The 13,713-nt window shown below is 41.4% G+C and overlaps 1 protein-coding gene across 1 annotated transcript in view; it reads left to right on the top strand.

Annotated features, from left to right (window-relative positions):
- Dnah11 (dynein axonemal heavy chain 11) overlaps positions 1-13,713 on the top strand; it is a 317,751-nt gene that overhangs the window by 233,429 nt on the left and 70,609 nt on the right. The window contains exons 64-66 of the mRNA XM_038336393.1: positions 4,486-4,488; positions 8,677-8,912; positions 10,251-10,373. Coding sequence (XP_038192321.1) covers positions 4,486-4,488; positions 8,677-8,912; positions 10,251-10,373 — 362 coding nt within the window. The remainder of the gene's footprint in view (positions 1-4,485; positions 4,489-8,676; positions 8,913-10,250; positions 10,374-13,713) is intronic.

Consider the following 13,713-nt stretch of genomic DNA (forward strand, 5'->3'; position numbering starts at 1 on the left):
GTTATTTAACATCTACAGCACAAAAACCTAACTAACGTGACTACAGTTTTACTATTATAGATGATTATCTACTAATCTATAATTTTAATGATACATTACATTTTTTAATGAACTGTATAAACATAATACCTTAAACAAGAGTAGAAATATACATGTACATAGTGTAACAAAATTGACCTTAAATTTGTATCAATAGACCAAGATTTATACCAATGTAAAGTATTCATCTCTATAGCATATCCTCATTTTTTTTTAGAAATTGAGTGTGACCAACATAACTAACCCTTTTAAAATGAAAATAAACATTTATAGACAATTATTTTTGGGAATTTGTCATTTTCTCCAAACTGCTTCCTACTGTTTGTTGGACAAAGTATTTTTAGGGTCCACAGAGACCTTTACTCGGGGTTCCATCAAACCATATTAACTTGGAAGGAATTCACAGGTTCTTGTCTTTTGCAGAAACAAAAATCATAAATTCTTTTTCAAAGTAACATATCCCTAGACTCAAATTTTTAAGTCAAGATACCTTTAAAATGGTTTAACTTAGTAGCACCCACAATAATATATCTCTGCAGTTAACTCATTAACAGTCAAAAGTTCAAATGAAACACAGTAGTATGCATAATCCAGACTCTCTGTGTATTTTCCAACTTTATGTGGCTTTTTAATATTACTTTTACTGTCTCTTTAAAGACTTTGCTTTATTTTTTAAAACTATATCTTTCTATAACTGTCTATACCCATTTTAAAACACACTATGACCTATTCAGATGTTTATTTCTGTCTGAATCTCTTTATTGTGTGTCTGTACTCCTTTTTCGATCACTGATGTACACTGTGAGGCAGGCATGGCTAGGACCTGAGCAGCCACTTTGGCTTCTGGTTCCACCCTTCTCAGCTTCCAACATGGCAGAGGTCTGTTTACCTCCAGTTCTGGGAGCCATGCTCACCACCACAACTCTGAAAAGCAGTTGGCCCATGCTGCCACCAAGTAACTTGCAGCACACTGCCCACAAACCCCATTCAAGTGCCCCATAACAGGACCTCCCAAAAGAGGCAGAGCCATTTGTGCCACCAACATGAACTATGAAGCTGTTTCTTAAAGGAGCCAAAGTTTTTGCTGCTAATGCTGAGTCAGGAAGCCTTCTCTTAAAGGAACCACACTGAACCATGCCTCTGCTCACCGCTAGCGGAGTCTATCTGAAAATATATGGCTACCAAGAAGCTGTGCTTGGCCTCCATTTTTGTAGGTCTAGAAGCCCTTTTTTAAGCTTTTTTAGGTCTTACATGGATCCATGCCAGACAGTGAGCACCATTTGTAAACAGAGACTGCACTTTGGCTGCCCAGACCCAAATAATCACACAAAATCTATATTAATTATTAATTACAGTGCTGTTTGGTCTACTAGCTCAGGCTTCTTATGAACTGACTCTTACATCTTAAAGTAACCCATTTCTATTAGTCTGTATATTGCCACGAGACTGTGGCTTACTAATAAGTTTCTGACATCCTTCTACTGTGTCAGCTACATGGCATCTTCCTGAGTCCACCATCTTTCCTCCTCTATCTTTTCTGGGATTTTTCACCTTGCTATATTCTGCCCTGCCATAGGCCAAAGGAACTTCTTTATTAACCAATGGTAATAAAACATATTCACAACATACAGAGGAAAACCCCACATGAGCAGCCCTTCCCAGAACTTTCTTAAATGCAATCACCTGGAACATAGTATGGATTCTATCTGGGAAAGCATGAAAGCAAGGCAGACAGCCATATCAAGGGTTCACTGACCAGATTGGGTTCTATTGCTATATTCTGACATCCAACAAGAGTAAACATGTCTTATAAATTGAATGTAAATGTTTGTCATAGGAAGCATGAAACACATCCAAGAACAATCAAGGGAACAAGATGCACCTGAGGTAAAAGGCCCTCTGCCTCTCTCAGAATTCCCCAAGGCATTGTTCACCACGAGCCATTCTTCTGACCATGTTTCGATATTTCTCCCTTTTTATTTTCTAAATTTTAGGATTATTCATTCTTGTTTGGAGCCATTGACATCCTAAGATAAGCATGAGCAGGCATAAGTACAACTCTAGACACAAGTGTGCTGTGCAATCAGGAACAAAGATCCATGCCCCCGGCATCAGAAACCCCTCTTCTAGTCCTCGTCTGGAGATTTCAGACAACTACTTAGGAAACGTCTTATTCTGGTACCCAGTGATGTGGGACAGGACAATGGCTGCATATAGGTTGAGCATCCTGAAGATGCCAGGAAGCTCAAGTAATAGGTTCCCAGTAGGGCAAATTTTAAAATTTTAAAGTTAGTAAGGTAATCTCAGGAAGTATTCCCCCTTTTTATTTCTTAAAAGTTGTTTCTTAAGGGTGGACTGTGTATGTTCTATGAATGTCTGATCCTGTGGGTTGTGGAATTCCAGTGATGTGTTGAGTTTGTCATTGTTACCAGCATTTCTTAAAATTTGTACTAGTAAAAGCTGGACTGTTATCTGTTTTTAACTCTGTGGGAATACCCATAACAATGAGTTCTGAAATAGAACTTTGGAGGAAGGTAATTTATCTAACTTTGAATATTGACTAGTTAGTATTTTGTCATGTGCCGGGCAGTAGTGGTACACGCCTTTAATCCCCAGCACTCAGGAGGCAGTAGGTGGATCTTTGTGAGTTCGAGGCCAGCCTGTCCTACAGAGTGAGTTCCAGGACAAGATTCAAAAGCTGCAGAGAAATCCAGTCTCAAAATACAAAAAAAAAAAAAAAAAAAAAAAAAAAAAGTTTTGTTGTAAACCTTGGCTATCAATACTTAAATTGTCATGTAACCATTTTTGGAAAACAATATAATTAGCAGTGGGGGCACCCAATATCTGAGTCATTGACATAAACAGGAATGCTATTTTCTTCCCAGTTAACACAGTGACGCACAAGAGGACCAGGTCCACAGCTCAGTATGGCTCAGCAGGAGCAGACGCCTGCAACAGAGGCAGCACAGCAACACCAAGCAATTCTGCAGGCACATCCTTCCCTTAAGACTTCATCAGTGTTATTCCTTCAGACACTAATTTTTGAGTCACTTTTGGTAGGGAGGCTCTGTTGTTTTGGTTTGATGATTCTGTTTTTCCGTTATCCTTTCTTTTCTTCAGATGGAGCCTCTGTAGCCACTTTGAACTTCCTTGTACCTCTCCCACAGATTGCGCCAGTCTACCAGGTGTCCTCAGCTTCCCTGAAGACAAAACACACACATCACACACATCCCCATCTCCAGTGGATTACTGGAGCTGGGCCACTCAATTGGCCAGACATGACATCTCTACAAAGAACCGTGACCCTGAATTTTTTCAGAGGGATCTTAAAATGTTCTTTATCCTTGCCCAAATTTTATGTAAAATAGAAGATAAAATATTGTGGGGAGTATTCATACTACCTCACTCATCTTTATTTGTAAGTTATGTTTAAGTTGTTCATTAGCTCTTTCCATAAAAGATTGTGCTATGATTTACCATGCAGGAACTTTAGCGAGTCCCAGGGAGAGAAGGGTAAGGGGGGAGGGTGACAAGGGGAGGTGACAGGGATAACAACACAGGACAGAAAGATGGGGGAGAGAGAGAGGCAAAGATCTGCTTGCCTATTCAGAAGAATGGCCAGAAGAGAGCAGGAGTAGGCGAGGCTTATCTCTTAAAGGAACAGGTTACTGTTGGCCATGCGGGCAAGTGTGATGCAAGGCACAGGGCCTGACGCACTGTGCCAGGTTCCCAAGGGGAACCAAGATACCTGGATGCTAACAGATGAACTCTGAGAGCTATTATATGGAATGCCTGTGATGTGGGTTATATCGTATTGTCGCCAAAATTCTTGAAAAGGTTTGGCAGTATATGCAGGAGCATTGTCAGTTTTTAACCTTTACACAGGGGTATAAAATAGCAAAAGCCGATGCTAAAGCATTAAACAAAAAAGTTAATTTTTAAGTAAGGCATACAAATTTAAAGCTAATCCAATTTTAATGTTTAAAACAGATCCTTTAGCTTATCATCATCATCATTATTATTTTGTAGAAAGCAAAATATCATCCATATAATGTATAATAAAGGCAAAAGAAACAGCTCTTTTGCTCTTTTCAAAGCATCAACAACAAACTTTTAACATAAAGTTGGGATATTCGTCATTCTTCATTCCTTTTTTCCTTGTTGGGTGCCAATAATTGAGGCATTGCCGGTCCTTGGAGGGCCATAGCCAGAGTTAACTCTTGTGTATGCAAAGGCCCAATATCAGCACAAGGGTGGTTGTAATCATTAATACCTCCTTTCTTAAAGGGATGGATGGCAGTCTGGCATGCAGCATTAGCATTCTCACATGCTGATGGCTAACAGTAAGTATTTCTGCCGACCCATTCACCATAAGGCAACTGATTGCCTGTAGAAGATGAGAAACAAAATCTTGATCTGGCTCATCAGGCCTCTGTCTAATTTTAGAAAGTTCCTCTGTCTTTTTTTTCCAGAATCCGGTAGCTTATGCCATGTATCTTCATTCCCAGAAAACAGAGACCCAACAGCACACCATCATCTGCCTTGCCACATTCGTTTCAGTCCTTATTGCTGTCCTCAGGTAGAGGAGGATATAGTAACAGTTCAGGTCAGAGAGCAGTCATTCAGAATATTCTGAGAATCAGGGTGTTTTCTGCCACTTCTGCTGCTGCCAGCCTGACCCAAACCATCACATTCTCTTAGATTGTTATAAGAGCCATCAAATATCTTTTTCCAAGTCTTTAATATGTTGTTTGTCCCTTAAATTGCCTCCAAACATACCCAGTCTTAACTTTCAAAAATGAAAGTCTATTTTCTTCTTAAATCCCCTGAATCCATTGCACTACACCCCAGATATTCTACAAGTCTGGCAGGCTTCAAAGCCTCGCAGGGCTGTCTGTGGTCTTACTTGATCCCACTTTGATTTCTTCCTCTTCTGCATTTGTCACTGAAGCCACCTCTTGACCTCCCAGGTGTTTCAGCCTCAGGCCTTCCTCCTCTGTCTCCTTCCCAACAACTCTTTGTTCAGTTAAGGTCATCCAGGACAATAGATAAGATTACAACCCCATCTCCCAGCATGCCCTTCTCCTTTAGCTGTGGTTCTTGTTTATTTTGCAGTGCTAGGAAGCAAACCCAGAAGCATTATAGGTCGTTTAAGGATTTAAATTTTAGACGTTAAAGGGAAACATAGATGCATCATTCTGGTATTGGGGTGTGATGTGTCTCCCACCCCACCTCCCATTAATTTTGTTATATAGATGACATTGTACAGCAGAGTGGAGAGGGGTGGTACAAACTCACAAGAGCACATGTTTTAACACCCCCAAACCATCCCCCTCATGCTCCCACCTCCATCTTCCACCAGGAACAGTGATTTGAACTTTATCCTGGCATAGGGAGTCTCCAACGGAACAGAAGCCTTTATTTATCATGAAAATAATCACTGTGATGAAGCTTGCATCAGCAATACTCAAAGTCCAGGAATGACTTGAGAAGACAGGGGACCCTGGATCTAGCCAGGCACAGAGTTTTCAGGCAGAGAGCCAGAAGTGAAGGAGGCAGGGAATCCATGGGAATGGCAGGAGGACATTAAAGTATGAGCGTTACATTTTAGACTAGCTAGAAACCTTAGTTTAGCTGAAAGTAGATAAAATATGGTAATGTACCTCAAAATTAAGTATATAGTTACAGCTGTGACATTATAGCCATACTCATGAATAGATACCCAATGAAATAAAAGCAACAACTCAGGCAGATGTTTGCATGCTCATTGCTGATGCTAGCCAAGGGGAGGAAGCAGCCCCGGTGTTCAGAGACAGGTAGGTAGGTTTTGTCGTGATAGAATAGAATATGACTCAACATAAAATAGGAAATCTGATTTGCGATTCAGCATGGATAAGCCTGGCAGCCATGATTCTAACTGAAAAGAGTGAGGCATGAGAACAGATGCTATATGAATCCACTTGCACAAGCTAGAGAAGCCAGATTCATAATGACAGGCAGAAGTAGTAAATGCTGGGACTGGGGTGAAGAGGATGGGGGTTTTCTGAATAGAATGAGGTTCAGCTTGGGAGGATGAGAAAGCTCTGCAGATGGAAGTGGGTGATGGCTCCATGATATTGTGAATACTTATTGCTACTGGACTATATGATGAAAAAGAAAACATAGTAGGGTAATGACTAGATGTCCTAAGGCTGCTAAAGTGTATGGAAGGGAAGAGTGGTACAGATCAGAGGGTTGAGTATGAACTTCCAGATGAGTGGTGAACCAGTTCTATATATTCTAAGGTCTAGGGCAGTAACTTCAGTCTTACACTGAGATGTGATGACACCATGCATGCAGGGGTATGTTTAGAGAAAGCTCTGGAGAAGGATACCTATCAGTTTCCTGTGCCCATGTGCCTCCCCTAGAATGCTAGATATCATGGGTGGAGAGTTTATGCATGGAGAGTTTATTCCTTCTATGCATGTGTTTGAGAGTTAATAGCAAACTTGGAAAGTTGAAAAGAGTAGTTGAGTGTGGTGACACACACCTTTAATCCCAGCACTTGGGAGGCAAAGCCAGGCAGATCTCTGTGAGTTCAAGGACAGCTTAGTCTACAGAGTGAGTTCCAGGACAACCAAAGATACAAAGAGAAACCCTGTCTCAAAAATTAAAAATAAAAATAAAAGAAATAGAGTTTAAAATAAAGCCACGTAAAGATGAAAAATATACACAGCATCCGGATACTGTATGTTATTGTGTTGTCTTTAACTTGTTTGATGGCTGAGGAAGGAGCAACAGCTGCTAAAAGACGTTTTATTACAAATGCTGCTGATTAATCCCACATATATTTTGAAAATGCCTTGACTTCAAAATTTTTTTTCATGTTTGATAGCTTTATTTTTTTATATTATTAAAAATTTCTACCTCCTCCCCGCCTCCTATTTACCTCCTCCTCCCCCCTCCACTCCCCCTCCCCTTGACTTTAAAATTTAAGTCAAAAGATATGCTACTTTGAAGAAGAGGTTTGGCTTTTGTTTCCACAGGAAATGAGAGGCTATGAATTTATTCTGGCTTAAGAAAAATCAGGTTTGACTAAGAAAGACCCCCCTGAGAAATCTCTAATAGGAAAGGATGGTCCAGATGATTCAACATTTCAGAGGACCTCTGTTGGAGTTTCCTCTGAGTTCTACATCCAGAACAGCCTCCAGACTGCTGGCTGAGATGATCAAGTCTCATAGAATATTCCAGTCAGGACTTGACCACAATCCTAAATTTTCTTTAGGTCCCCATAAGATTACCAGCAACCCCAATTGGCAGGAAGTAGCCTAGCAAACTAAGCCTACATCTTCCCCCCCCCATAAAAGAAACAGATTCACAGTTCATGTTTTGAAAAAAGGAAAGCAAAAAAGAGAGTTGGGAGAATGCTATGAGACAATGGTCTTGTATCCTGTAAAGATTTGTCATTTGTACTGGTTTAATAAAATGCAGATTGGCCAGTAGTCAGGCAGGAAGTATAGGCCAGGTGACAAAAACGGGAGAATTCTGGGAGAGGAAAGGCACAGTTGCAGTTGTGACCCAGACACAGAAGAAGCGAGAGGAGAATGCCTCACTGATAAAAGGTACCAAGCCATATGGCTAACACAAGAATTATGGGTTAATGAAGGATGTAAGAGTTAATAAGAAGCCTGAGCTAATAGGCCAACCAGTTTATAATTAATGTAAGCCTCTGTGTGTTTCTTTGGGACTGAACGGCTGCGGGACTTGGAAGGACAGAAACCTCTGTCAACAGAAAAGGACCAGAAAGAAGTCATGAATGAGACAAAGAGATACATGGAGGACTGCACAGCTGGACTGTTTCAGCTCAGAGCTGACATTTAAGCAGAGGATGGAAGGGTAGTAGTTGGGACCACCTACAGAGAAGAAAAGTGGCCACTCCTTCCCACATTCCTTTCTCAGTGATGGAAGTACTCAGAAAATGAAGCATCTCTACTTAATTTTTATTAAGAAAACCCTTAAATGAAGTTAACTCCTGGGCCATGAGCCTCTGACCCACACTCATGGTGGATAAAACTACATTGGAGAAAATTGTTTAAATCTATGAATAGTATTTGAAGCCAAATCACTGGGGCAAAAGAGGGAGAGCCTGTTGAGAGACTTGTTGGCCTTCTCTTATAACTGCAGTAGACAGCCTAGATTCGAGAGCTGCCAGGCTAGGGTGAATCCAGGTTTTGGCTAAAACAAGTAGATGGGGTTGTAAGGCTAAGATTCTAAAGGAAATCTGGGAAGAACTGTCAGAGAAGTTCCAGAACTGGGCAGAAGTTTGGAGCTGAGATGGGACACACAGGGATGTATCCCTGAAATGTCTTGTCCATTTGGGTGAAGATGACAGACTTCACTAGCCCACTCCAGAAAGAGACACAAAGTGATGGCAGCTAATAAACTAGATCCTGAGTCCACAGCGGACAGGATTCTGAAAGGTCTGTGTTCTTTATTTCACAATTCAAGATACATTTGGCCCTGAGGAGTCTGCAGAAAATTCATATATTCCCTTGGCTTCATTTTCTCTTGGCTTTGGGCTCATTTTCTTGTCTGCCACAATCAGCCTTTCTCCTCTGCCATGCCGCTAGTTGATCCCATTCAACTTTGATTTCAAAGGTTTCCATTCCGATAACAGAAGGCCTGGACTTGATTGCCACGCTGACAGATGATGCTACAATTGCCACCTGGAATAACGAAGGGCTGCCCAATGACAGGATGTCAACTGAAAATGCCACCATTCTGACACACTGCGAGCGCTGGCCCTTGATGATAGACCCTCAGCAACAGGGAATTAAGTGGATCAAGAATAAGTATGGGCCTGACCTGAAAGTCACACACTTGGGCCAGAAAGGGTATGTGGTCCTTATGCAGGTGTCTTTGTGCTACCCTGTTCTGAAGTGGGTCTGATCTTGACAAAGCTTTGACTTTCTACCATGTTACAGCATTACAGTTTGTGCTACTTGTTGATTTTCTAGCTCATATTACTTATAAAGAATTTCTGTTGAGAGACATTCATGTTAGGTAGTATCCAATTATTTTAAAGGTTTAAAAAAAACATTGTATTTGAGATTGAAAATACATGAATTTCCTAAGGCTAAGGATGGAAATGTGATGCATTCCTTCTCTGGAGTGTTGGGTATATGGCAACAGAAGAATTGTGCTTGTAGGCTATCAATACTTGGAGTCACTGCCCCAAGTGTATTCTTTGCCTAGAGAGGAAGCTAACATAGATACAGGTTCCCACACTGGGTATGCAGTCTCCTAGACTAATTCCACTGGTCATTTTTGAAAGTTGAGTCTGCTTAGATGCCATGTCTCTGTGTCCTGTAGCACCAGGGTCTAACCAGCAGGAAGCTGTGCGCTCACAGTTGGCCTTCATTCAGCATTGAATGGATCATTTTGGACCCACTGATACTGCCTTGAGCCCTCCCCTGCCCTTTTACACTTCCTGGAGTAAGGAATTGCTGCAGCTATGAGACATAGACCCTGCTAATCTGAAAGATCACTTTAGATAGGAGAGATTTGTTTTGGAGAGCAGACATGAAATAGGTGACAGCCCTACCATTTCATAGGGCTTAAAGATGTGAAGACTAAGGGCTGAGGAGATAGCCCAGTCAGGAGAGTGCTCTACAGGCATGAGGGTGTGAGCTCAATCTCCCATCCAGTAAAAAGCTAGGTGTGGTTTCCAATCCCAGCACTGGAGAGGGAGAGGCATGCATGTCTCTGGGGCTGCTGGCTACCAACTTTCAAGTCATTGAGAGCTTGTCACAAACAACATGGTGCATAGCTTCTGAGAAGGAACACCAAAGTTGACCTCTGGCCTCCACACATGTACGCGTACACACACATGCACACACGCACACACAGATAGACAGTTTAAAGTTTGATAAAAAAAACAATCATTTAGTTCATTTATTCTAAATGGGCAAATGGAATAATTGTAAATTCATTATATTTAGGTCATTTATAGTTATTTCAAATACTGAATATTACCAGAAAATTTGTTTATATTTGACAGCAATTTTTTTTCTCAAAATTTGACTCCTAATATCTGGTGTGATAATGTGTTATAAAAGTTTCCTTTAAGTTCATTTCAAATAGCTACATAAAATACACCTTAATGATATAATTTTGAACATTTTTCTGTGCTCCTTTACATCTCACTATCTCTAATCTGACTGCACTTTAAGGTTTTTAAATGTCATTGAGACTGCCCTGACCTTTGGTGACATCATCCTAATTGAAAACCTCAAGGAGACAGTGGATCCAGTCCTTGGTCCTCTGCTTGGCAGAAACACCATTAAGAAAGGGAGGTAAGTGTTGTGTTGTTCTTTTAAACCATGCCTTGTGCCAAGTAAGCGTGCTGCTGTCGCTGGTTCTTGGCCTCATGCACAGACGCTATCCACTGGCGTCCACTGTGTGACATTTCTAAACCTCCCTTCCATTACAACTGTACTCTAAAGCCAAACCAAGCTCAGATAAGCCAGACTCACCCTCACTCCACTTGGCAAATGTCCCCTTGCTTATTTACTTCCTGAATCACAGATGAGAATATACTGCCAGTCTGACACAGAACTTACTCTCTAGCTTCAGCAATCTGCACAGGGCTGTTTTACTCCTCTGCATGTCGCTTAGCGTACTCTCAAAATAGACTTGAGTGGTTAATGTTTTATCAGCATCTAGTAATAGCCTCTAAAAACTTATATGTAGTGTGGAGCTGTGGGCTGCGTTACCACCACCCGGCTCCCGGCCGCCTGGCTAGCTTATGCCCCGAAATAACAACACATAAACTGTATTCATTTAAACACTGCCTGGCCCATTAGTTTCAGCCTCTTACTCACATCTTTACTAACCCATATCTAATAATCTGTGTAACACCACGAGTGGTGTCTTACTAGGAAAGAGTCAGCATGTCTGACCTGGCAGCTGGTTTCATCACATCTGTCCCAGAGAGGAGAGGCATGACAGTCTGACTAACTTCCCAGCATTCTGTTCTGTCTACTCCACCCACCTAAAGGCCGTCCTATCAAATGGGCCAAGGCAATTTCTTTATTAACCAATGAAATCAACAGATAGATAAAAGACATACCTACATCACTTATAGGTTTACTGTGCTAACTCCTTTTAGTATATTTAATATATGCATATCACACACATACATACACACGTGTACACACATACATACACATGCGTACATACATATACATATATACATATGCACACACATGTATACAACATATATACACATATGAATACACACATACACATAAACACATATACACACACACATACATGCACATGCACACACATTCAAAAGAGAGTCTGCCTCAAGATCCCTGAAACTATCCCCACACCACCAGCTTACCAACAAAGGGGACTATACTCTGCCTCACTCCTAGTCATACATGAAGCTGTCCCAGTGGCACCATTCCCCATGGGACATCCTCTCAGGGGTACCGAAACCACCTCCTCTGAGTCACTGTGTCACTTCTCTACACGCTATGTCTTTAATGACACCTGGTTGGCTAGTCATCCTTGAGGATGGGGGCGTGGCAGTGCCAGCATGGGGATCCCAGTTCACATCCTATAGAAAACTGGATGTGGTGTCACCTCTGTGATGCCAAACCTTCTACTGCGAGGTGGGAGATGGAGGCAGAATTCACCGCAGCTCCAAGGCCAGCAAGTCCGGTGTATGCAATAAAGAACAACAATGTGCCAGTCCCGAGCCAGGTGGACGGCAGAGACAGACAGCAGCCTCTGACCTCCACGTAGGCACCAAGACAGACTTATGGACAGTTCCTCGTTCATGTGCACACACACACACACACACACACACACACATACACACGCATATGCACAGGTACACACGTAAATCCCTACTAAATTACTCCATCAAATAGCTTTTTTTTTTCATTTTCACATGTTTTTCTTCACTAGGGCATAATTTTAAAACTTCCCCAAACTCATTCTTTTTGTCTCCCACTCTGTCTCTAAGGTGTTTATCTCCTTTCCCGTCACTGAATTTCTCCTGAAAGTGGAAATGGCCGGCTTAAGTAAGGGTGACTAACTCTTAGTCTCCAGTCAATTACTTATACAGTAAATCACTTTAGGGTGACTGACAACTTATAATTGTTTAATAAACCAAAATTTACCCAGACATGCATTTAGAAAAATCTAATAAGCCACTTGACAAACTGCAACTCCTAACATAAATATAATTGTAGCTTTGTCTGATGTGTTAAAAGTACAGTGCAAAATCCCAGGGGCTGCTCAAGTGAAATCCTTGTTATTAAGATGCTGACTCCATTATGAAGACCTAGAATTTTTGTCAGTGAAATATGTATTCTCTGAGCTTTAACATCAACTTGCAATGGCACAATTTATGCTCAAAAGATTTTGATGGTTCTCCACCACATATGTGTTTGGATAATCTGAAATTGCTCAACACTGGTAAGTTTAAGACATGACTTTGAAGGTGACTGGAGTGACGGCTTTGGGGGGTTGGGAAACAAGACTGACAGAGACCATTAAGTTTCCTCACTGCGTCAGCCCAGAACAGCCTATCCCAAAGAATGATCTGACTGCACGATGGCTCAGCCTGGTAACCTGAGCTCCATCCCTGGGATCCACAGGTAGGAGAGAACCAACTCCTGCAAATTGTCCTCTTATTCCACGTGTGCACCTTGACATTCACATGTGTGTATGCCCACACACACTAAATAATAAATAGTAACTAAAAATGTTTAAAGACCAAAGTAACATTTAATGAGTCTACAACTTTTGTGATCCCTTATATCATTTTAGCATCCTAAATCAAGAAAATTTAATATGATCCACAAGAATGTAACAAATGAAACCAGAGAGCTGGCTCAGTACCTAACAGGGCTTGCTGCTCTTCCAGAAGACTGAATTTGGCTCCCAGCACCCACATCAGGCAGCTCTCAACCACCCTAATTCTAGTTCCAAGAGATCCAACACCTTCTTCCGGTTTCCACCAGCACCTACACACATGTGGCAAAGACATAAAACTAAAAAAAAAAAAAAAATAATTGTAATTACCCAAATAAGAGACAATCTGAGCCCCAAATGAGGCCATGACAGCAATTGAGAGGAGAAAGAAGAGAGAGAAGTTAGTATCGCGGCCATGATTGTTGATTGGGCATAACTGGTGAGAGAAAAGGAAGGTTGAAAGTCATTTCCAGTCCTCTATCTAGCAAATGGCAGCATGATTTCTAAGAGATCTGCTGTGGAAATAGATGGGGGAGAAGAGAATGACTGCTTTGGCAGACATTGAAAGACAGAGGTGCTTTTTAAATACTCATTCTCCAAAGAGAAAAAGCAGTTGGCTCTGTGAATATGGAGGTTAATCAGACCTTAGCTGACCCAGTAGGCAGCACACTTGGAGAAGTGGTTAAACCGCCAGTGTGGTTGTGATTATTTAGGGAGATGTTACCTAGTCAAAAGAGCAGAGGGTACCTTTCTTCATATGAGGAAAATGGAGAGTGGGAGCTTAGCTAGCTTTTCTTGTATGCTATTTGACACAGGCAGTTCCATATATGGAGACCTTGTTTCTTCCTTCTCTTCCTTGCCTCAATCCACACTTCCTTCCTTCCTTCCTTTCTTTGGTGTTTTAGACAGTCTCTTATATTCCAA

The sequence above is a fragment of the Arvicola amphibius genome, chromosome 7 (assembly GCF_903992535.2).
Source record: "Arvicola amphibius chromosome 7, mArvAmp1.2, whole genome shotgun sequence".
Classification (NCBI taxonomy): domain Eukaryota; kingdom Metazoa; phylum Chordata; class Mammalia; order Rodentia; family Cricetidae; genus Arvicola; species Arvicola amphibius.